At 39.0% G+C, this 23,915-nt stretch overlaps 1 protein-coding gene across 1 annotated transcript in view; it reads left to right on the top strand.

The window, feature by feature from the left end:
* The window catches only part of EVI5 (ecotropic viral integration site 5), a 164,200-nt gene that overhangs the window by 101,968 nt on the left and 38,317 nt on the right, over positions 1 to 23,915 (top strand). Inside the window, 1 exon segment of the mRNA XM_032487092.1 lies at positions 5,338 to 5,433. Coding sequence (XP_032342983.1) covers positions 5,338 to 5,433 — 96 coding nt within the window.

Genomic DNA, 23,915 nt, shown 5'->3' with positions numbered 1-23,915 from the left:
ATGTTGATTTAGTCAGTCTTCTATGATGCCTTTTGCAGATTCAAAAGTGACCAGTGCTGTTACCTTAGCATCTAGGACATTCTGGTTAAATATATGTGTTTTACCTTGTTATGTGGAAACAAATGAGGAACGAACGTAATTTTTCAAGGGAGTCAGTCATTCAGTTTTATAAACCTGATTCATTTTCATTTGGTTTTATATGATTCTAGCTTATGACTTGTTGATGAGTAATTATTAAAGCTCGTGCTGTTTTTCATTTATGCATGTGTTTAGTATCAGTGTTACTTTCCCTCTGTAACTGAATTCGAATGTTCCCACTTACCTGTGAAATAGGGCAAGTCTGAGATTCCCTGTAGGAACATCCAGGACACTCTGAAACCTGACGTTTTTTCATAAATTTCACACAGATTCGTCTGGAGGCATAACCTATTTTGAACTGATACGTAGTCATTTGTCATTTTCATTTACCCCGCTTGGGGTGGCTGTTCGCACGTCAGGGCTTCACGGTGCGGGGCTTTGACCCTGCGTCGTGGTGGGCGCTGCCTCAGATCCCACCGGGTGGCACTGATGCAGCTCATGCCCCTTTTCAGGCAGATACTAGCAGCTGAAGTGTATAGTTTTTCTTCTCACTTTCTTACACGAAAGTTAGCAGACGATATTTTGCTTTTTTCCTTTTTGGGTCAGTGTGTTTTGTGGAGCTTTCAGTATCAGTGCGTGAATACTCTTACTGCCTCCCCTTGTGTGGAGGGACCGCAGTGTGCTCGGCTGGGCCCTCGCTGCTGGGCGCGTGGGTCACTCCCAGTGTTCTGCTACTGCAGACAGGGTTCATGTGGAGTTTCAGATACATAGAGGTGCATCTGCACATTCCTGTAGGGTAAGTTGCTCTAGATTTGATTGTTTGGTCAATGGGTAAAAAATCTTTTCATAGATTATGTCAAAATACCCCCCCCTTAGGGTTGTACTGTTTTCTGCTTTGACCGGCAGCGTGTAATAGTGCTTGTTTCTTCATCGTGCTACTCACGTGTAGTGTAGCCAAATCTTTTCATTTTAAGTAGATATAATTTACATGTAGATTCTCAAATAGGGATGGGAGGAGGTGAGATTATGAGACTTTAAAGAACAATGCCATCCGTCTACTTACACGTTTGTCAGATATTTGGGTGTCTTCTCTTTGTCGGTTACTCCTGTAGGCGTTGGGGATACAGTAATGGAGAAGTTGGATATAATGTTTAGTGAGACAATATGTAAAAAATAGAAAAGGTCATTGCTAATGATACGCTACAGAGTGGGAGGTAGGGAGAAGGGGAATGAAGACCAAGAGCCAGGAGAGGGTATCAGAGCTGGGACCTGAAGAATGAGAAGGAGCCAGCCACGCGGAGTCGGGGGAAGGTCTTTGCCTGAAGAGAGTCAAGAGTTCAAGACTCAAAGGCAGGAAAGGACTTGGTTGCTGAGTCTTGCATGTCACGTAGAGCTGAGTGAGCTGAAGCCAGGGAGGTGAGCCAGGACTCCTCTACTCAGCATACGGATTTTTATAGGCCACGCTAACAAGTTTGGGTTTTACCCTAAGTACTGTGGGAGGCCGCTGAAAGGTCTTAAGTAGGAAAGAAACATATAGTTTTTGATTTGCTGTATTTGCTTCAGATTTTTTTACTTTTACTTTTGAAATAATTTTATGTTTATCATAAAGTGGCAAAGATAGTACAGAGAGTTCCCATATACCCTTTAATCAGCCGCTCCTAATTTTAACATAACCACGATACACTTATCAATACTAAGGAGTGAACATTGGTGCAATGTTACTACTAAGCTACAGACTTTATTCAGATTTCCGCATCACATCTCATTCTCCTTTGATCTGGGACAGTTTCCGAGTTTTCTTTCATTTACTGTGACTGTTGAAGAATACTAGTCAGGGATTTTGTAGCAGTTCCTCAATTTGGTGTCGTCTGATGTCCTCTCATGATTAGACCAAGATTCTGTGCTTTAGGAGAGAACACGAGATGAGGCGTCCTTCTCAGCGCATCGTGTCGAGGGGATGCTGTGTTCACAGACCTCAGGTCTGGTGCCGTTAACTTTGGTCGTTTGACTAAGGTCTTGTCTGACGGCTTTCTCCACTACAAAGCTTTTTTCCCCTCATATTCTGTTCCTCGCAAGCAAGTCACTAAGTTCAGACAGTGGCCCAAGTCGGGGAAGAGACATTAGGCTACAGCTCCTGAAAGAAAGAGTAGCAAGGAATTTGTGGCCGGGTAAGGCCACCACAATAATTAATATGTAAGTTGTGTATGGGAGGGACTATCTTGAGTTTATGCAAATATCCTTAAAGTTGCAGTAACTAATTTTAGCATTCATTAGAGAACATGCTTGTAGCAATTAACGCAATTGTTCTTTAAAAGAACACACGTGCCGCTGTGTGTGGAGACGGATTTGAGGTGGGGTTGGAGAGAGATCTGACATGAGACCATCAAGACGGAGTTGCTCGCCTGGGCCCTGGAGCTCAGGCGAAGGAGGCCAATTCAGTATTTTTGTAGAGAACCAGCAAGACTCAGTGGTTAGATTGGAGACGGGGGAAGATTAGGAGAAAATTGATGTCTGGTATTTTGGTTTTTTACTTGATGGATATAATTTTTATGCAATGTTAAAGTTACTAGAGTATAAACATACTACTTATTTACTGCTTTTTAACCAATTACCTCTGAAACTTAGTGGCTTAACTAACATCTCAGAGTTTCTGAGGGGCAGAAAGTTCAGGAGCAACCTAGTCAAGTGGTCCTGGTTTAGAGTCTCACGCGTCGCAGGCAGCTAGAAGGCCTAGCTAAAGCCAAAGGGTAAGCGTTTAGGGGGCTCACTCGCGCGGTTGCGGGGGGCCGGCTGTCGGAGAGGTCGCTGTCCTCAAAGGGCTTTCTCTTGGCAAAGGATGCAGACGGACGCACCGTTGCAGTGCAGTGTGAGCAGCGCCTTGACTGAGGAGGTTAACAGGGTACAGTAATGGGAGTTTAGTATTAGGGTCACGGTTTAAGCAAAGCTAGCGAAGGAACAGTGAAGTGAGTCCTTAGGGGTGTGTAGGAGTTCCTGGTCCAGGAAAGGGAACAGGGTTCACTAGGCAAAGGGAAATAGCACAGTGTGAAGAGCAGAAGTGAGAAGGAACAGGAGGTGGTTTGAACTAAAAGAGGTTCATCCTAGCTGGAGGGGAGTGTGTGGTGAGGAACACTGGTAAGATACGAAGCTAGAAAAGTAATAGGGAGCCAGATCATGCAGGATCCTGGGCACCAGCAGAAGGGCCTACTATATTTCCTCGAGATCTGTGGAGTACCATTGAAGCGTTTACAATAAGGGAATGACAGAAAGAGATTTGAATTTTGTTAAACACAGTCACAGTGGTGTGCTGGGCCTGGCTAGTAAAGGCTTGCAAGAACTAATTGTTAAATTTTCAGGAATTTTGCGACATAGTTGTTAAACAGCCATGTTAAAAATTAAATTATTCAACATAATTAAGTTATGGTAAAACAAAGGTAATAAATACTCAAACTTCATCATTTCCTAATTATTTTTTACAGTTTATTATTATCTTTTGACATTATTTATACCCATTGTATCTATATGGTGGAAATACCATGTAATAGTGCACTATTAATGTTAAGTTCGTTAATGTTCACTAACGTAGTGTCAGCTTGAAAGGAGCCGTGATGAAGGCATTTATACCACATAAACTGGCAAACTGCAAATCAGGACTTGATTTATTGTTTTGTTGATTATCTAGACCAGAAGTTGGCAAACTATAGCCCATATTCCAAATCTGTCTGGCTGCCTGTTTTTAAAAATAGGGTTTTATTGGAATACAACCTTGCCCATTCATTTATGTATTATCTATGTCCACCTTCACACTCCAGTGGCAGATAGAGTAGTTGAGACAGACTGTACTTCCCCCAAGTCTAAAATTATTTACTATCTGGTCCTTTAAGGAAAAGTTTTTGACTCCAACTCTAGACTGTTAATGCAGATTAAAGCTTAAACGTGTGCTGTGTCTTCAGCCTTTACATTATGAATAGCATACACATACTGAGGAATTTTCTTCCAGTACTTGATTACTATTATCAGAATGATAATTCCATTGTCAGAAGAGATAACATGAACAAAAATTAACCAACTTTCATATCAAAACTTCACTTTTCCCTTAGTTTCAGTGATAGGTGACTTATAGCAACAAGAGTTTGGCAAAAACTAGTGAAAGCATTCTCGGAGGGTGTACTGACTGCACAGAATTTACAGTAATGAGTATTGTATGTCTTACCTATGTGTTGTGTACTCTACATCCTCTGCTTCAGTTTGTATTAAAACATATAATAAGCTTATGTGTGAACACACACATGTACGCACACACGCACACACACTTGCTTGAGAGCTGGCTGTTTCCAGCACAGCACTGACTACAAAGACTGCGTGTTCTGGCCACATACAAGATGGTGAAATATTTAAAGCAGTATTTGCTCAAAGTGAAATATCAGTATCTTATCCAAGATAAGAGAATAAATATAGTTTTTATGTAAAAGTTTTTATACATTTACTAGATTTAGTATTTTTTTAAATTTTCATATTATAGTACCATCAGGTGCTAGACTTCTCCCATGGTCACTGTGCTGCACATTTTTTAAACTAAGTGCTAAATTTCAACTGAAGTGAATGAAGGAGCAACGTATGTTTGTATTCCCTATTTTCTCTGTCGTATTTTTTTCACATTCTGTTACTTCTGTATCAGTAATATTTAGCATGGATATTGTACAATACGATTTTAGAGTTTTTCCTTTGTGAACTTTTGTGGTGGTAGAGTTTAATATTATGCTTTTCCTAGGAAGATTGAAAGTGTAGGATAATCTGAGTTCTATTATTTTCGTTTGTAGTACAATGTAAGTATTTGTTGACATTTTTTGCCTCAGAAAGAATGTCATTTTTACAGCATTATCTCGCTAACGTACTCTTAGTTGCTTATATTCCCTGTTAATCTGTTGTCCCAGTTACTTAACATGTTTGAAGATTCTCAGTTATTGTTCTTAGATAAAAAAACCAATGGTTTTCATAATCACCAGTAACTTTAAAGATTTTAATTTACTTTTAATAAAGCATTTTGAGCAATATTTATATGAATAGTTTTAAAGATGGAATGCTCTTCTGTGTATTTATTCTTCTTTTGCTTTTTCAAGATACAATGGCTTTTTCTTCTCATTTGATCAGGGGTCTGTTTGTTACTTTCTAAATTTGAGGCATGTTACAAGTGTTTATGTTCTATCATTGGTTTGGTTTATTACCTGGTTTATTTTGGGTTTGCTTTGTTCACCACCCTAGAACAAGGAAGAAGTGATGGCTGTGAGACTCCGTGAGGCAGACGGCATCGCCGCTGTGGCCGAGCTGCAGCGGCACATTGCTGAGCTCGAAATCCAGGTACCGTAGCAGCGTGATTAAGCTCGTGTCAAACAGTGCAGTGATTTCCCCTTCCCTCTGCACCTCGATAGCGACTTACGTCTCATCCTAATGACTGTGATTTTTGTTTTCAGCACTTACTCATTTCCAAGTCCTTTTTTTTTTAATTGCGGTAAAATACACATAAAATTTACAATTTTAAAATGTCGTCTGACATTAAGTACATTCTCGTTGTGCAATCAATTTCCAGAACGCCTTGTCATCTTTCAGAGCTGAAACTTTGCACCCATTAAACAACCCCCATCCTCCTATTCTCCCAACCCCTGGAAACCACCGTTCCACTGTCTGTCTGTGAATCTGACTCTTCCTCATAGAAGTAAAATCATAGGGTATTTGTCTTCCTGCAGCCAGCTTACTTCACTTAGCATAATGTCATCTGGGTTCATTCACGCTTAATGTCAGAATTTCCTTCCTTTTTAAGGCCGAATAATATTCCGTTGTGTGTGCCTGCTACTTTTTGTTTACCCATTTATCCACTGATGGACACTCAGGTTGCTTCTACCTTTTGGCCCTTGTGAATAATGCTGCTGTGAGTGTGAGTGTCCAAACAGCAGTTTGAGTGCATGTTTTCATTTGGGGGGGGGGGGTTTATACCCAGAAGTGGAATTGCTGAATCATGTGGTGATTATGTGCTTAAGTTTTTGAGGATTTGCTGTGCTGTTTTCCATAACAGCTGCGTCATTTTACATTCACACCAGCAGTGCACAGGGACCAGTTTCTCTACATCCACACCGGCACTCATTAATTTTTTTTAAATAGCCACGCTAATGGGTATGAAGTGGTGCCTCAGTGTGGTTTTAATTTGCATTTCCCTATAGAGCATCCTTTGTGTGCTTGTTTGCCGTTTGTATGTTGTCTTTAGAGAAATGGCAGTTCAAGCTCTTAGCCTAGTGTCTAGTGGGGTTGTTGCTGGGCTATAGAAGTTCCTCACATGCTCTTGGCGTCAGCGCCTCGTCAGATACACGCAGACATTGTGGCAGATTTATCCTCCCATTTCGTGGTTGCCTTTTTGCTTTGCTACTGTCCTTTGATGCACAAAAGTTATTTTTGAAGTCCAGCTTACCTGTTTTTCCTTCTGTTGCCTGTGCTCCAAGTCCATTTTACATGACAATTGATCATATTTCTTTATAGTCAAAGCTATTTTCAAAAGAAAATTCAAAGCTTTAAAAATAAATGGGTTTTGTCATTTATTACGTCCTACTTACTGTACAGTATAACGTAGTAAGTTTCCAATATGGACAAAGTGTATGTTTAAAATCTTATTTCTTCCAAGTTTTTAAATTGTATTCTGTTCTAAGCCATACTACAGTTTTGGCTGCGACATCTAGAATTTTCTTCCCACCTGAAATACATTTTTGTTCTTAAATTTTAATTCAAAATTCAATTAATTTCTAAGATTTACATGTTACATTATAGCCTCATCTTTTGATCTGGACAAAAGTAATCACAACACATTATAATTTGTAGAATTTTATAAAATGGTATCCTTTAAGTTCTGTTGATAATATTCCCCAGAAAGTAGCACATATTCAGAAAAACTTCCGACAAGAACCAGCTGCGTACTACATTGTAATCAGCTATTTAAATTGTGCAATCATGTGCGTTCTCATTTTAGTCTGTACTTTTATATCATGAAAACTATAAAAATTTTGCCACATTTCTATATATCTTAGACACAGAATAACATGATTTAAATCACTTTTTGTTGATTTTTAAATACGAATTAAAACGAAGGGCCTGGTATGCTGCAGGCTTTATTTAAAATGAGATGTAACATGTATTACATTATTGAAAAAATAAAGAAAATGTACAAAATTTTTACTATTTATAGGAGTGTGTTGGCTTCAGTGAGTCTTGATTAAGTGCTTGCTGGAATCCTAATTGCCAGTTCATTGGCATTTTTTCAGTATTTTTTGACTTAATCTCATTTGTCGTTGTTGACCCCTTCATTCTCTGCGCTCCTTCTGCTCGTGGCTTCCCTGGCACCACTCACTTTTGGCTCTTCTTTCATGTTGCACTTTGTTTCCAGCCTTCTTAGTTCTGAGGGTTTGTATTCCTCTGAGAATCCAAGTTTTTTGACTTTTAAGAACTACTCAGTGTACAGTGAAGGGTCTCACTTACCTGCTTGAGGAGCCATCTTTACAACAGTGAATCCTAAACTATCTCCAGCCCTGGCATGTTTCCCCTAAGCAATAATTTTATACCATAGAAAAAATTACGAACACGAAATACGGAGAAGTTCATAAAGCAAGGCTGCATTATAATGTGTATAAAAAATATCTCTCTAACCACTGCTCAGGTCAAGATACAGAATTGCCTGAACCCCAGGAGTCTCCCCGGTCACGCCCCGCCCTGCTCCCTCATCCTGGATTTTATAGCAGCCGCTTCTCTGCTTTCCTTGTAGTAGTGCCCTCTTCACATGCATCTCTCAACACAGAGTTTAGTTTTCCTTGTTTCTGAATTTTGTATAGAGTCATGATGAATATTTTCATTTGTGCCTCTTCTTTGTTCAATATTGATTTAGTAAGTCATCGTTTTTATTTTTGCAACATTTTCCATTTTATGAATATATCACCATGTATTTATCCATTCTAATATTAGCGGTCATTTGGAAATTTCCAGATTGGGACTGTTATAAACAATGCCGTGATTATGAGCAATCTTGTAGACTACAGTGACCACATGTGCACAAGTTTCTAGCATGTATGCTGGAGTGTGGAATGGCTGGGTCACCAAGCATGCAAATCTTCAACTTTACTTTCCAAAGTGTTTGTACCAGTTTAAACTCCCAACCGCAGCATATGAAAGTTCTGTTGTTCCACATCCTCCCCAACACTTGGTGGTGTCACATGTTTTCATTTTTGCCAGTCTGGTGGGTATGCGATGATAGTTCATCATGGTTTTAATTTCCACTTACCTGATTACTAATGAGGTTGGCAATTTGGGTTTCACCTTTTATAAAGTTCCTATTAAAGCTGTTTGTATGTATTTTTTCTTTTGTGGTGTTTATCTTTTTCTTAGGTCTGTGTAGTTCTTTATATATTGATGTTAGGTTTTACAGGTATCTATTCCCACTTGTGACTTGTCTTTTGTTGTTTTTTTAATTCATCTTGTCTTTGATCAGGAGACCAGTGTTTTTAATGGAGAGTAGGTAGATAGCTCCTCCTGTAAGTTGTATGAGCACTTCAGACTCAGCAAATTTAAAATCAAATGTACTCCTGTTCCATCCAAAATGTTTTTAATCTTTTGTATCTCGAGTCTTGTTCAGTGGTGTCATCTTTTATCGAATTGTTCAGCTTAGTAGGAACTTCACTTAATGGGTTTCTTATCCTTTGTCACATTTACCAGGGCTGAGTATACAAACTTTCAGCTTTATTTGAGAATACCAAAGTATTTGTACAGAGTGCTTGTGCTAGTTAGCGTTCCTGCCAGTGTTTCACCAACCCTCCTACTCCTGAAGGTTTGCCATCAGATAGTTCCTAATAATTCACACAGATTAAAGTACTCTGTCCAGCTCTTCACTTCCTCTGAAAGATTAAAGACCTAAATAAATCTAAAACTGTATCGTAGGTAATTTTGCTCATTTCAGAAACTTAAAAAAAAATCTTTGATAGCCTTTCTGCCCCCCTCGTCACTCCCTCAGTTCACCTCCCCCGGTCCCACCTGAACGTCACAACTTTCTGTCCACTTTCTGTTTCTCTAGCCTGAGCTCTTCTGCAGAGCCACCAGCGTTATCTTTCTAAACATAAAAACCTTTATTCACTGCCTTTTACCTACCAAATTGTATCAAAACTCCTTAGCACAAATGCTGATCTTCTCATCATTGTCCAAACTTGGATTTCTGTCGTCTTCTTTCACCATTGCCACCCCATCCTCCCCCCCCTGCATATCCAAACACACTCCTCACAAAATGTTTACATTAAAAAAAAATTCTGTACCATTCTTCATGCTTTTCTTCGTAAATTGCTGTGTTTTTCTGTATCCCCTAGTCCTCTGCTTTGTAGGTACTGCTGCTTACTGAGTTGTCCTGGGCTAGCTTGCTGTTGGTACATTTGATAAATGTGTTTTCAGTCAGTGTCTTAATGATTCAACCTCATTTATATACTTATTAAATGCAGATTAAGATCCATAAACGGATCTTTTGTTAAAACCTGAGACTCCTTTTTCAATGATAAGGATAACGTTTTAGGTTATTTTTAACAGTGGAAATGTCAGATCATTTTCAAGTTCCACTAGGGGGAGAACTCAACTTAGTAAAATATTTTCGTACTTCCAATCTCTTCAGACCAACTTTCTTAATTACTGTTACTCTCTTGTGAATAAAAATTTTTCCCACACACCAAAGCCTTTCAAACCCTTTATTTACAGTAAATTATGTGATTATGTAGTATTATTGATATAATAAGACCTGCTTTTTTAACATAGTTGAAAATTATACTTTTGTAAATGTCTCATTTAGATGAGGAAATAGATGAAGAAATACTCATTTTTATAAACACTGTAGCATTCTGTAGTAGAGATACTTATGAGGTTGAAGTTTATTAAATTTATTTGCAAAGATCCTTCAGTCAACTTGAAATTTTCAGGTCTGATTTGAACTTCATAATTGCCACTCCCCTGGCCCCTGTGTTACTAAGAGACAACAACACTTCATATACTTAATATTGTTTATAATAATGCCTTTTCCCCCATCTTTGGAGGAGCTGTTTTATATTAGTGTCTCACAGTGAATTTAACCTTTTTTAAGTGTAGCAGCTTTCAAATTTTAGCCGTTTTCCTGAGCTATTTGTAAAAACTTTTGCCAAGGTTTCCTCCTTCTCAGACAGAATGGCACTTATGGATGGATTTTAGTCACCAGTCTACCGTGATGCTTGTTTGGAGCAGCTCATACCCCTACAGAATTACGCGGTTGAACTCTGAAGTTCCATTAAATATATTTTTAAAATCATGTGTATCATTTTAATATTTTTGGACAATTCAGAGTTATCATTATGAATTTGAAATACTGTATAATCTCACTTCATTCAGGTGTCTGTTATTTTCTTAGGTAAAGCTCCTTTTGACCAAATTTCTATCTGAAATAGTATTCACTTCTTAATCACTGTACTCTTACGCTGCTTTATGTTTCTTCAAGACAATTTTTTTTGCTATAAATTATACATGTCTGTTGTTGTCCAGGACGCTCCCCACCACAGTGGAAGCTCCACAAGAGGTGCAGTTTCGCCTGTTTTATTCAGTTGCTGTGTTCCTCAGTGTTGGTGCACAATGCTTGGCATATAACCACTGCTGAAATACTTGTATCTGAAGAAGTTAATATAATAATTCACTCATCTGTTGTTTCTGCGATGAGTGATTTTTAATTCATGTAATTTGATTACTCACATTTTTGAAACTCAGGGATTATCACTATGTTCACAGATAAATCAATCTGCGTTTTTCATCATCACGTCACTGCTGACTGGGAAGGATGAAATGAGTGCAGACTCTGCCTAAGTGTGTTTATCATTAAGCACGAGGAGTGGCTGAGCCTGGGTCCCTTCTCTGAAATGCCATTGAACAGATTTTATTTTTGTGTGTGTGTCGCTTTATTATTTGAGCAGACGTGAAACCTCTGGAAACGTGTGTGCGTTTACTGTTGGTGTTCACGGCTTTTCATGTGAGCTGCTGCTGGTGGCTATCTCTTAAAGGAGGTTTTTTTTCCTTTTATCTGCACGTACACTTGACAAGCTAATTGAATTGCTCAGGCTAACGGACTTTCTATAAGAAGCTTGCAGAGACAAATATATACCCTGATCAGAATAAGAAGGAGCAAGAGATTTAATTATTATTGGGAGCAAGGGGACTTTAGAATCCTAAATAACTCCGTGGTCACAACTTTTGCCTTTCTGTTTTCTTATCATTGCTGGAGATTTTGTATTGGTTGAGAGTATAGGTTTGGAAGACAGACCACTTATTAGCTGTCTTATCTTTGACAAATTATTTAACCTGATTTTGAATTTACTCATTCAAAACTGAGGATCCTAAAGTTATCTGCTTTAGGAATTAAATGAGAAAGCATATATCAAGTGTTCTTTCTTCCCTAGTTAGCGCCCAGGAAGTCAGCTCATCGATGACCTTATGTAAAAGATTGCGTGCAGCGGTGTAGGGGCTTCCAGAAATTACAGCCAAGCTGGCAAACGCAGAAAGTGTTTTGAGTTCCCTTTAAGATAACTTTTACCCACCCCAGATAATGAATGTACCCCTTTCCAGGAATTATGTATAGCTTCAAGTTAAGAATTGCTTTGGATTTTTGTTTTTTCTAAAATGTGTACTTGAGTGAGCTTGTTTCTGTCCACTGTTTAACGTACTCTTCATTTTTTAGGTATTTACCATGTTTGGGAATATAGACTTTATTACCTGTAACTTTAATTCTTCCAGGATATTAATAATGGAAGAATTAATAGCTAGCATCATTGAACACTTAAAACATGCCAGGCAGTACTATGAGCCATTTAAGTATATTCACTTATTTAATCATCACAGCAGTCACATGACATTAGTTATTGTTAATGTCCCCATTTTACAGTGGAGGAAACTGAAGCGTAAAGAAGATTTTAAAGTGAGATTTTGTTGTGTTTGAAAACCCACTGTAACTTAATTCTTTCCAGGATTAAAATGAAATTTTTTTCTTCAACGTTGTAAGTCCTGTCATGTGGTTTTACGAATTGTCTTGGCAGATCCACTTCCTCCTATAACTTTGTTACCGCTGTTACCCTGTCCATCACTTAAATCTTTCAGTCGCTTCCATGGCTTTCAGGACAAAGTTCAAGTTCTGGCTTTTCTCAGTAAGGTCCTTCCTGCTCTGATTCTTGCTTCCCTTTCTGTCTTGATTTCCTGTTTTCCCCAGCATACACCTGTGCCTGAGCCACAAGGCACTAGTGGAGAACTCTTCAAACCTGTCGTCGAGATCCACTCTGTGTTTTCTTCTCTCCTCCTTTGATCCTGATGTCCTTTCAAAGGTCAGCTTAAAGTTGACATACTGTCATCAGCCTTCCCTGATGATGCCAATCCAGCCAGTTTAGGTTGTCTCTGCTCTTCTGACCCCACTTAATTACAGATCTCTCTCACACCATCTCACACTGCTTTCATCATTCTCATTTAAAAGCCCAAATGTGAAGAACAGATTAAATCGTTAATTTAAATGGGGTATTGGCTTCCATTCAACAAGTATTTATAGAGTACCTACTCTGTGCTAGCCACTTTCTAAATTCTTGAGAAGAATTAGTGAACAGAACACACAAAAAGTCCCTTCCTCGTCAAGCTTAATGGAAGAGGAAGCAGCAGGATGAACAAGACACATGAACTGTATAGTGTATGATTTAGAAGTTGATGGATACAGTGGAGAAAAAACGTAGGAAAGGGGAAGGTTAGGGTGTTGAGAGCAGGGTACTGTTGCTATTTTAAATAATGTGGTCAGGAAAGGCTCATTAGAAGGGGTTTTTTTTCCCCCTTGAACCCAGGACCTTGTGCATGCTAAGCGTGCACTCTGCCACTGAACTAGACTCACCCTCCTCCAAGGGGATATTTAAACAAAGATTTGCAACAGGTGAGGCATGCGGATTTGTTCTCAGAGTATCCTGCAGAGGGACTAGTAAGGACAAGGAGCCTAGAGCCAGGGCGTGTCTGAGTCCCCGCGTGGAGTAGGAGGGGAGGTTAGAGGAAGTGTGGGGGTAAACAGGGCAGACTGCGTGGGGCTAAGAGCTCTGGTCCTTCTCTGGGTAAGGTGGGAAGTCATGGGAGGGTTTTGGGCAGAAGAGTGATCTGTTGGATGACACTTAACCTATTGAAAAGTTTCATTTGAACTTGATTCAGAAAAAAAAAAATGTTTGTAGGAATTCATAGTATTTGGGTGGGAGGATATGGTGGTTAAAATTTTTTCCCTCCTTCTCTTAGAGGAAGTTTCCACCTTTATTCTGTTGATCCAAATGTTACTCACTAGTTGAGGACTTTCTTTTACATTAATACCGTATAGAACTCTCTCCACCTCCAAGTGATGGCGCAAAACACAGAAAAGGTAACTTTTGCTCAGTCAGTTGAGGAAAATAGATGGAAATTGAACCCAGGCCTTTTGATATTTAACCTGGAATTGAATTTGTGTTTTGATTATTATAAACATATTAATTTGTCATAATCATATTAAAAGCTTCTGTGGCCTGAGCACATCTATAAAAATCAATGCTGCTTTGTTATAAATAATGGAAAGTTTTAAATTTAAAATTAAACCTGTGGTTCTACTCAAATCCAGCTTCTTGTTCTTTTCCTGGTACCCGGTAACATTTACCCGCTTTCGTTAGTTTGCCCAACAGATAACCTCTAGGGATGCCTCAGATGGGCAATACCCCAACCACTCTTGGCTTAGAAAACGCCCACTCAGAATTCTGTTCTGACATAAAATGAGGGAGTGATGTTTAAATCAGTGTGCCCAGATCAGTATGCAGTTTTGATAGAGATAGAAAGGAAGTGATAAAATCTTCACCATTTAACTTAAAAATATTATATGTTTTAATAATGTAAATCTACTGTTACTAAATGAATGAGTTTATCATAAAGCTTTGTGCTCAGTTTTGCTTTCTGATTTCCTGGCTACTTTGTTATTAATGGTTCCACAGCAGGTGGGAGTTCATATGCCAACTCTCGACTAACAGGCTTCTTTCTGGGGAGTTTTTTTCCCCCCATTTAAGTGCAGTGGTTTCTGTTTTGAGCAACTTATTTAAATACTAAAATACTTTTCATTTTTCTTTAATGATTTTCTCAAATTTTTAAACATTTCTAAATTAGAAAATGAGCTCTTCTGTAGCCTTATGTGGCCTTACCACTAACTCTCAGCAAAGGAAGCCAGGTGTATGGAGTGTCTTACCCAGCCTGCTGCCTCGCCATCAGGCACTGTAAATGCTGTTGAGTTTTTTTTTTTTTAAATAAAGTAGTCAGATGAGTCTCTGGTCTCCAACTTTAGTATGCACTTAAATTACACAGGGATTATGTATCTAGCGGTTTTTAAGGTACTGCTGTATCTAGGAATGAAAGATGTCATCCAGATTCCCAGCACCTGCTCTGATAGCATCGGAAGAATTAATGAAGGAAAATTAGACTCCTAATTACCACACTATCAGTGATCATCTTCGTGTTGTTAAAAATTAGTTTATGCACACCTCACACAGAGATCTTGGTTTCTAATACCACTCTCCAGTGAAAGAAACCAAGGCTCCTTGGAGAAGTAGCTGACTCCAGGGCGAGAACAGGGAGTGTGCAAGCTGAGCCCGGGGCGTCGTGCAATGTCAGAAAGTAAGGAAGTGCTCGAAACCAAACCAAAACAAAGCCCTACATTAACAGAAATATATGAAAGGGACAAAGAGGAACCAACTGAAAAATCTCCCAGTGACCAGAGGTAGAGTAATACTTAAAGTAGGAAAATATATTTAAAGTAGTAGTGGGTTGTAACTCAGGGTGTAAAATAAATATCCATGAATCCATGCTGATAGAAATAATGATTGAATAAAACAGTAAATGAAGGAGCAGAGAAGAATGTCTATGCAGAAGAATTCCAATTAATTTTTGTAGATACTCTGCCTTCAAGAAAGGTAGCATAAATTTCTGCTCCTTAAGTGTAGGCTGTGCACAATGACTTCCTTCCAAAAGTTGTCGTATGGAAAAGGTAAGGGACAAAGAGTAAGCATGGTGGAGAAACCTGACAAACACGGCCTCACCCAGGTAGTCAGGGTCGGCATCAGCAGTTGTAAATCACACTGACAGTGCAAGCTCTTGATAGGATGTGATGAAATGGAACTTCACCTCTTTGGTCTTCCAGTAACCCAAAATTGCAGTCTTACCACGAGAAAAATATCAGACAAATTTCGATAGTGGGGCATCAGTGCCTGACCAGCACTCCTCCAAGCTGTCAAGGTCGTTAAAAACACAGAGAGCATGAGAAACCATCACAGCCAAGAGGAACCGAGGGGACATGGCACCTAAATGTAACGTGGTGTCCTACGTAGGGTCCTAGAGCGGGAAAAGGACGTGAGGTTAAAAAAAAAAAAAAAGATAAAAATCTGAATAAACTATAATTTTAGTACCAATGTATTGATATGGGTTCATTAATTATAACAGCACGGAAGGTGTTAATAGGGGAAACACTGCGAGGGAGTGTGTGGAACTCTTCCCAGCTTTTCTGTAAATCTAAAGCTGTTTGAAAAATCTGTTATAAAAAACAGTTTATACAATTCTGTGGTTTTTAGGAACCTCTGCAGTTATATGGAATTTTAAGTATTTGTCACAAAATTGATCTGTTTCTAATTAAACTGACTTATAAGAAATGTTTTCTAGCTTTTGTGGACCTTGTGCAAATGCTGATTTTTCATGTGTGTATTTAGCAGATCCTATAAGAAACATCAGTTTAAAAATGTGTGTGTTTCTCTTCTGAAGTGGAATTAAATCAGTCTTAGTAGTGAGAAAAATTTTTGATTCATTTTCTCTCTTCCATACTTTTCAACTTACCTTACTATTTTAAAAAAAATATTTATATGTGCTTTTATTTTTTTCTAGTTACTAGAAGAAAAAATATTCAAACCTTTTTGTTTGTGACTTGAAATTACAGGAAACTGTTTTGGAAACTTCCCAATAGGACATAATACGAGTGTGATTTGTTTTTAGATGTTTCAGATGAGTCACCGTGAAGTCATAGAGAGGCTACCATTTCCCACATTTACTGTTCTGATTAATGTTTCTTAGGGCCAAGTACAAATCAGTAATAACTGACTAAAGCTTAGTGGTTGCTGCTGGTGTTTCAGTAAGGTTATGTTGATTAATTACAGTGATTGCTTATCAACTGTCACGGGTTTACTCAAATCATTGTGTTTTCTGCTGCTATAGTAATTTCACATGCAGTTATAATCTGCTGAATATATTTTGCGCTAATTGAAAGTATCAAATTAGACCTTAGAAATTGTGCCCCTGCTGCTGCAAGTTAATATGGTTGCCTCTGTGACCGTTGAACATAGTTTCATAATATAGCCTTGAAAAAAAAAGTATTATTTAACCTTTAAAACAGTCAAGAAAATTCCTTTTAATCGTCTCAGAAATAGTTTTAACTAATACAGAGGAGAGAGAGCGCTTGTATCTCTCTTTACGTAGCATAATCTCCTTTGTTACGTTTCTCCTTTGGGGATGTAATTTAAAATACTCTTTTAATGTAAGCTTCACACTTGCATTTGAGACTGAGCGACCTGCATTGTGTCATGCCCCTTCTGCCACCACAAGCCTTCTGTAATGCTGCTCCCAGTGAGAAACCCACATCCTATGCATAACCTTAGATTTATTTTGAAATCTCTATGAAGAGGGCACAGGGAGATTACTAGTTGTTTGTTATTTCCCTTAAGGGCGTGATGTCTATTTGTAAACCATGTTTTAAGCTTTACTTTGTCAGGCTTAAAATGTTCGAGTACCCTGAGTACTGATTTCGTATTCTAAAGTCACTATTTAACAGTTCAGGAACTAAAGAGGAGTTTCAGTTCAGAACTGGGCGGGGCGTTAGACGTCTGAAGAGGCTCAGGAAAGGAGACGATAGCGCTGACTTCCACTAGCCAGTTTCTAGCACCGCTGGCCAGCACGGTTCTAGCAAACGTGCAAATTTGAACAAGAAGCCACTTTTCCCCCAGTTTTATTCCTGTCCTTTTGTTATTTCCTTCCTTCTATTTTAGATTTTGTTTGTGTTCTTTATGTAACTTCTAAGATGGATGCATAAATCTAACAGTGTTGTAATTATTTTAAAATACTGGTAACTGCTCATCACTAGGAGACTGGGTAAACCGTAGTAAACCCGTATTTGGAAAAGTCTGCATCTTTAAGAAAGAATGAAGAAAGATCTGCAAGACATATTAAAGGAGAAAAATTGTAGCTGGTGTGTGTGGTAACCCCATTTGTGCACGTTAAAAAGTGCATGTGTGTGTGTCTGTGTTTAAATCCAACATGTTGGGGCGTTTGCTGGGACACCTGTCAGAGCTCTTTCTGGGGAGAGGAAAGGGCTTGGTGCAGAAGAGGAAGGGGCACTTTTTATATCGTGTGAAATTATATGATTATCATTTTTTTAATGTACACACATTTAAGTCACTTTTAAGGTAAGCATTGCTAGAATGGAAACGAGAATTAGCACGTACAAGTAATTATAGGAAAACAGCCTCGACGACAGCGGGGGCCGCCTCGCAGAAGCGCGGCCCTCCTTCTCCGGCCTCCGCGTCTGCGCGTCCGGCTCCTGCCTGCTTCTCTGGCTGCGTCGTCAGCCGCACCCCCCACTTCGTGCTCTGGCGACACCCGCTCCGTTTCCTGAGCCGCGCGCTTGCGTGAAGGCGTTTGCTCTGGCTCCTCCTTGCGTTTGGAGCAAGGTGCCCCCGAGCTTCCCGCGCTGGCTCCTGCTCGTCATTACATCTCAGCCGTAACTGTCACCCACTCACAGAGACCTTCCCTGGCCAGGGGGCTCCTAATGCTGTTACTCTCTGTTTCATCATCATGTTTTATATTTATTGTAGCTCTTATCAGTGTCTGAAACTGTCTTCACTTTAAAAATTAACTCACACCCACATGTAATATATCAGAACCTTGTTTGTCTTATTTACTGGCATATAACAGGAGACCAAAAAATAATTGCTGACTGAGTCTTAGGGGACAGGAGACAGCCATGCATATGAGAGTTTAATATTCTTTTGCCGTTACAGTAGGTAGGTTTTACATACTTCTTTATTTTTTATTTTTTAATGAGGTATAGTTGATATTATACAAGTTTCAGGTGTGAAGATTCATTTGTTTAAATAAATGCTGACCTGGAAGTGGATTGAAACTGATCTCATAATTCCCTATCTCAACCATCTAACCAGACAGTAAATAATTTTTTTAAAGACAAATACTTCCCTGCTAAAAGCATCCTGAGAGGAAAAGGACCGTAGCCTAATGCAGCGAACCGTACACGTGACGGCTAAGAAAAGAAAGAAGCTGTTCTGGAGCCTGGCTTCCAGCCTCAGCCGTCTCCCCCTCCCCTGCGTCCCCACGCTGCATAGGTGAGTCAGCAGGACCCCCAGAGGATTCACTCATATCCCAGATGTGGAGGGGGAAGGCAAATGCGTGTGTAACTGTCAGACTGAGGAGCCGTAGAAACTTCTGGAAGGAGCAACCCAGCAAAAGAGATTAGAAAATGAACATCTGAATTTTAATTAAAGTGAAGGCCCTGGGACAACACACTGAATTTGGGGAAGGATCTGAATCTCCCCACTTAGGTAACACAAAGTGTGTAACAAGGTCTCCAAAGGATAAGCAGCACCCTTGTTTGGCCGTGTTGCTCCTCCCCCCATGCTGCCCCTCAGGCCACAGAGAAATGAGAACAGACGTCCACCTGGGGGACACAGAAAACAGATTTTAAATACGATGGAATGAGAGTTAATAAGTAACGCGTATCGTTAGACATTTGGGCGCCTAGACAGTCACCCAGCCGCGGGCATGATGAGATGAGACAGCACAGCAGCTGCAACAGAGAAAAAGAGAACGGCCGCTCAAGCAGATCAGAAAGACCCCAGCCAGCAGGAAGGAGGCTCACGTGTACGATAGGGCTTACACTTGCTTCATGCTACAAAACAGCTGAACGCGAATTCAGTAAAATTAGGAAATCGAAAGGTGGAATAATGAAAAGGTAGTGAGACGAGGAGAACTGTACCACTAAGGACACAAATCGAAGCCCAGGACGTCCCTGCAGAAGCTACAGAGGAGCGTGCGGTGGACAGTGCCGGGAGGCGGGTATTGGCACAGAAGACAAGCTTGAGGAGATCGCAATGAATGCAGGAATTAAGGCTGTAAAACAAGTACCCGCTAGTGAGACGACCCAACACTCCGAGTCACTGGTGTCCCACAACAAATGGAGAGAAGCATGTTCAGCACTACAAGCTAGAAGAGGTCCTTGAGATTGCGAAAGACTCAAACATGCAGATTAAAAGAGCACCCTGTGTTACGGGAAAATCTGACACAATACTCTGTAAACATAAAGCAGATTGCCTGCAAAGCTGTAGGGGAAGGTTAAGCCCTGTCCTCCACATTTGTCCCAGCATGTCCAACGCCAGAACCCAGTGGAGCAATGGCTATGCTGCCCTCACCAACATGATGGCTGCTAGCCAGCCTCGTGTGGTAACATAAATTTAAATTGATTTTAATTAAACAATTAAAACCAGTCCCTTAGTTATACCAGCGTAATAGCCTCGTGTTGCTGCGAGCTGCCGTGTCAGACAGCGCAGCTAGAGAGCGTTGGGTCCCCGTAGAGAGCTGTCCTAGTGCTGGTCTGTAACATTCTAAGTTTGGGTGACCCACAAATATTATAGCTAAACAGTATGTCATCCGAATATATTGAAGGAACAATAGGTTGATACTTTTTGGTTTTAAAAGATTTCTGGGATACTACTCTCACAATCTTTTCTTGAAAAAAAAAGTTACTGGGTAGTGAAATCCAGTTTAAAAAAGAGTCAACATAAAGAACTAAGAAATGTGGGTCTGATTTGAAAAGATAGGTGGTAAATATTGGGATCCATTACAGAACTAATACTAAACACATATGGAATGATGATTACAGGTTAGAGTGTTGTTTTGTAAACTTTGACAGTGTGAAAATAACAAAGCTAGCAAAAGTCTGGAAGTGGAAGGAGATACGAAAGCAGTATGACAAAATGACAAGGTGGTGTTTGCATGGATCTAGAAAGATGTTTTGGAACTAATTCTTCAAAAGTTTGGTACCCTAGGACAGCACTCCCCAAAGGGCTTGCCAGGTCCTAACTCAGCCTAACATGACAGTGTTTATCACTCGTAAGTTGGATATATCACCATATAGTCTTTCTTCATAGGGAAAAAGTGAGACAAAAGCTGCTTTGCAAAGTGCACAGGAGTACCAATTTGGAGTTTAGGTTTGTGGTATCAAAAACAAAAACAAAAACAAAAAAGCCAAGAAACAAAAATGGAGATAAATCTTTCACTGAGATGGTAGCCCCCATGACATGGAGTATAGGATATTAAAATACGCAATCCCAGCCATCCAGAAATGAGTCACGCTCTCTTCTGAGTTCTCCCGCTGTTCTCACTCTCTGTAAGCAAGATAAAGCTTAATGAGTGGCTGTTTTATGCTTTCTTTTATGACAAGTCTTGTCTTTCTGAGAGATTTCTTTGTGTTGAACGCTATACTTTCCCCATATTTTAAAGTCATCTACCTACTTTATAAGGATATTTTTGCAAAGAGACAAATGACAGGCTGAAAGGCTTTTGTGTGTTTAAAGTGACGTCAAATATGGAGAGAGTCCTTTGGGCCTCGTAGGGTTGAAATGTTAAACCTATAGGCTAATCTCTTAATACGAGGCAAAAAATCATAACTACTCATACTTACTATGCTTATCTTTTACCAAATATATAAAAATAGTAAAATAAATATTTACCAGTCGAGTATGTAAGATGCTGTATTCCCATGGGTGTTCTGAGTCTTTGGCTTCAGATACTTAAGCTTCTGTGCCCATGTCTTGTATCCTTAACCCCTGGCCCAACCGTCCATTAAGTATACATTGCATGAGTTTTACTCTGTTGCCTGTTTGATTTTTAAAAAGGAATAAAAAACAGTATTTGTTTTTGTTGCAGTGGGAAACGTTTCTATTTCAGCTTTGACTCTTCAGAAATAACAACAGTATCATGAGACACAAACGAGGCAAAAGTACTGTTTTATATTAAAAGAGGCTGAAGAGATGGAATAACCAGCCGTGACCATGAACCTTGGCTCGATTCTGGGTAGTAACAGAACAGTCTGGGCCCTTTTAGGGGAATTCAAACAGGAACTACATGTTCAGCGATGCCAAGGAATTACTATTAATTTAGGTGTTGGAGTGGCATGTGGTTACGTAGGACTGTTCCTCATTCTTAGGAGATGCATGCTGAAATATATAGTAGTGAAATGTCTTACCTGCAGCTTGCGTTCCAATGGTTCAGAAAATATACATAAATAGAACAAAAGCAAATGTGGCAACGTCATAATCGGTGAATACAGCTAAAGGGTATACAGGTATCGTGCTGTTATTTCAGCTCTTCTGTAGATTTGAAAATTTTGAAAACTAAAATGCTAGAGAAGAATTCCGCAAGATGTAAATGGTTGACTGCAGGCTTTTCTGTTTGACCTAGGGCTCTTCCTCCTCCTCATCTGTGCATCTAGTGTATTAAGTAGGTTAACTGGTTAAATTCTGCAAGAAAACAAAAACATGTAAGCAAACTGGTTGTGTACAGTATTAAAAAGCCTATGGCTTTAAACACAGCTTTTAAAATCTGCTATCTTCCTGTGTAAGGAAGTGTCCTTCCTGTGGCAAGATAGGGTAGGTTATAACCAGCACTAAAAACATAGATAAAGAAACAAATAAACAAGAATGGACTCCTAGGCATGCCTATTACAATTTTTCTTTTAAAATGAGGCTAATTCGTGAATTTAAACAAACCTGGGCCCCTGCCTCCTCTCCCTGCCACAATATTTTTTTTAATTGAAGTACAGTCAGTTACAGTGTGTCGATTTCTGGTGTATAGCACAATGTCCCAGTCATGCAAACAATATTTTTTTTAATATTGTACAGTGCTAAATTCCCACTTTTCTCCCAGCTTTAAAGCAACTTAACGGATTCATCTCAGTTTTGCTGCAATATAACATGCAAAAACATGCTACTTAGAGCTACAGAGAAAAAATTTCACATTTTCTCATCAATCTTTTTGCTTGATATGCACTGTATTTATCCTTTTAAATAGTACAGTAGATGTAGGTGAAGATATCTGCGTAAAATGTCCACTTTCTACTATGACCATATGCACAAATGCATTATTTACTTTTTTTCCCGCTGACTACAGCATTTATGATTTTTCAATCAAAAGATTGAAAATATTCAAGAAACAGAACACTTGACACATCCTGAGCACGTTCCACCTCTATATCATCTCATCTTGTGACGAGAGCTCCCAGTGGTTGCAGGGGTAGAGCAGGTGACTGTGTATGCCTGAGGCACTGAACAGCAGCCTGGATGAACGCCAGTCACTGCTCTGAATGAAGTGTTCCTCTGCACACGTTTCTGTGCTGTATTAAAGAACGTGACTTTTGGACCATGACAGTCTTGTTACCTGATAAAAATTTAGAGAACTGGACTCCGTATTTCCCTTATTTGTTTCCATATCTCCTCGTAAATATTGGTGCTTTTTAAGTTTTAAAAGGATTATTTTTTTTTTTTGTTGGTCCACAAATCTTTTTCTTCATTCTTTAGAACACTTACCTTAGTTTTCAGTGATAGGGGTCATATGTGTGGGGTTTTCTCAAATCCTAAACATTAAAAATTTTTTTTTTTTTTACAAATCCTAAACATTTTATGTAGTTCCTCATCATACACTACTAAACTTAAAACATAATCTTCTGTTTGAGAGCTAGGTTAACCAAGAAAGGTATTTGAGTTCAAAACTGAACCAACCTCTGTAGACAGGGAACTGACCAGTTGAAACTAAGATAAAAATAACGTGAAGTGAAACTGATAGCAGAATTGAAAGAGATTAATTTAAGAACCCTTGACAGTTTTCCTCTGTTTTTGTTTTTTAAATATATTTACTCTGGAAATGTAGAGACTAATTGTAAATAAGTTTACGAGTCTTGGTCATTTACCACATTTACCATTGTGGTGTTGGAAAAAAATCTCTTTTTCTATATGTAGAATTATACTAAGTAAATTGTGTAATGAGTGTCAACTCAAATGTTATTGGAGATCCCTAAGGAATAGGTAAGAAGCATTTTATAATCAGCATATAAATAGAAATTTGAATTTGTGTTAAAAAAATTAGTTAATTGTCAAAGGTGGTTCAAACTAGTACATTTCAAGTATAGGCTTACACACTGGTTATGTCAGAATTACCACTTGTGTGGCTTTCAAAGGGCACTGATTCTCAGGCCCCAGCCCCAGATACCTAGAATTCAGCAGATCAGAAATGGATTCTCTTAATCTATATGTTTATAAAACTGCTGAAGTGATTTTTTTCCATAATCATATTTGGCGATCACTGTTTTAAGCATTTCCTAGATTATGTTGTTTATACTATTGTATTTATTTACTTAGCCATAGTATTTATTATGATTTTTTTATTGCAGGAAACAGAAAACCCGGTTCTGGATTTGTTTAATGGCTTAAATAATAAAGGGCTTACTGGCAAGTCCAGACATAGAATGTGCTTCAGTGAAAGTTTGATTTGGGCTCTGCCCTCCTTGTGATTTTTTTTTCCTCAGAAGCTTTTCTTTATTGTGATAAAATGTCTAACAGTGTGAACTTTATACTCACATGTCATAATATCCAGAATAAGAAACTGTATCCCATACTTTCCAGCAAAAGTTTTGC

The sequence above is a fragment of the Camelus ferus genome, chromosome 9 (genome assembly GCF_009834535.1).
Source record: "Camelus ferus isolate YT-003-E chromosome 9, BCGSAC_Cfer_1.0, whole genome shotgun sequence".
In the NCBI taxonomy this organism is placed as follows: domain Eukaryota; kingdom Metazoa; phylum Chordata; class Mammalia; order Artiodactyla; family Camelidae; genus Camelus; species Camelus ferus.
The sequence above is the reverse complement of the archived record's forward strand: the minus strand, read 5'-3'. Positions and strand labels throughout refer to the sequence as shown.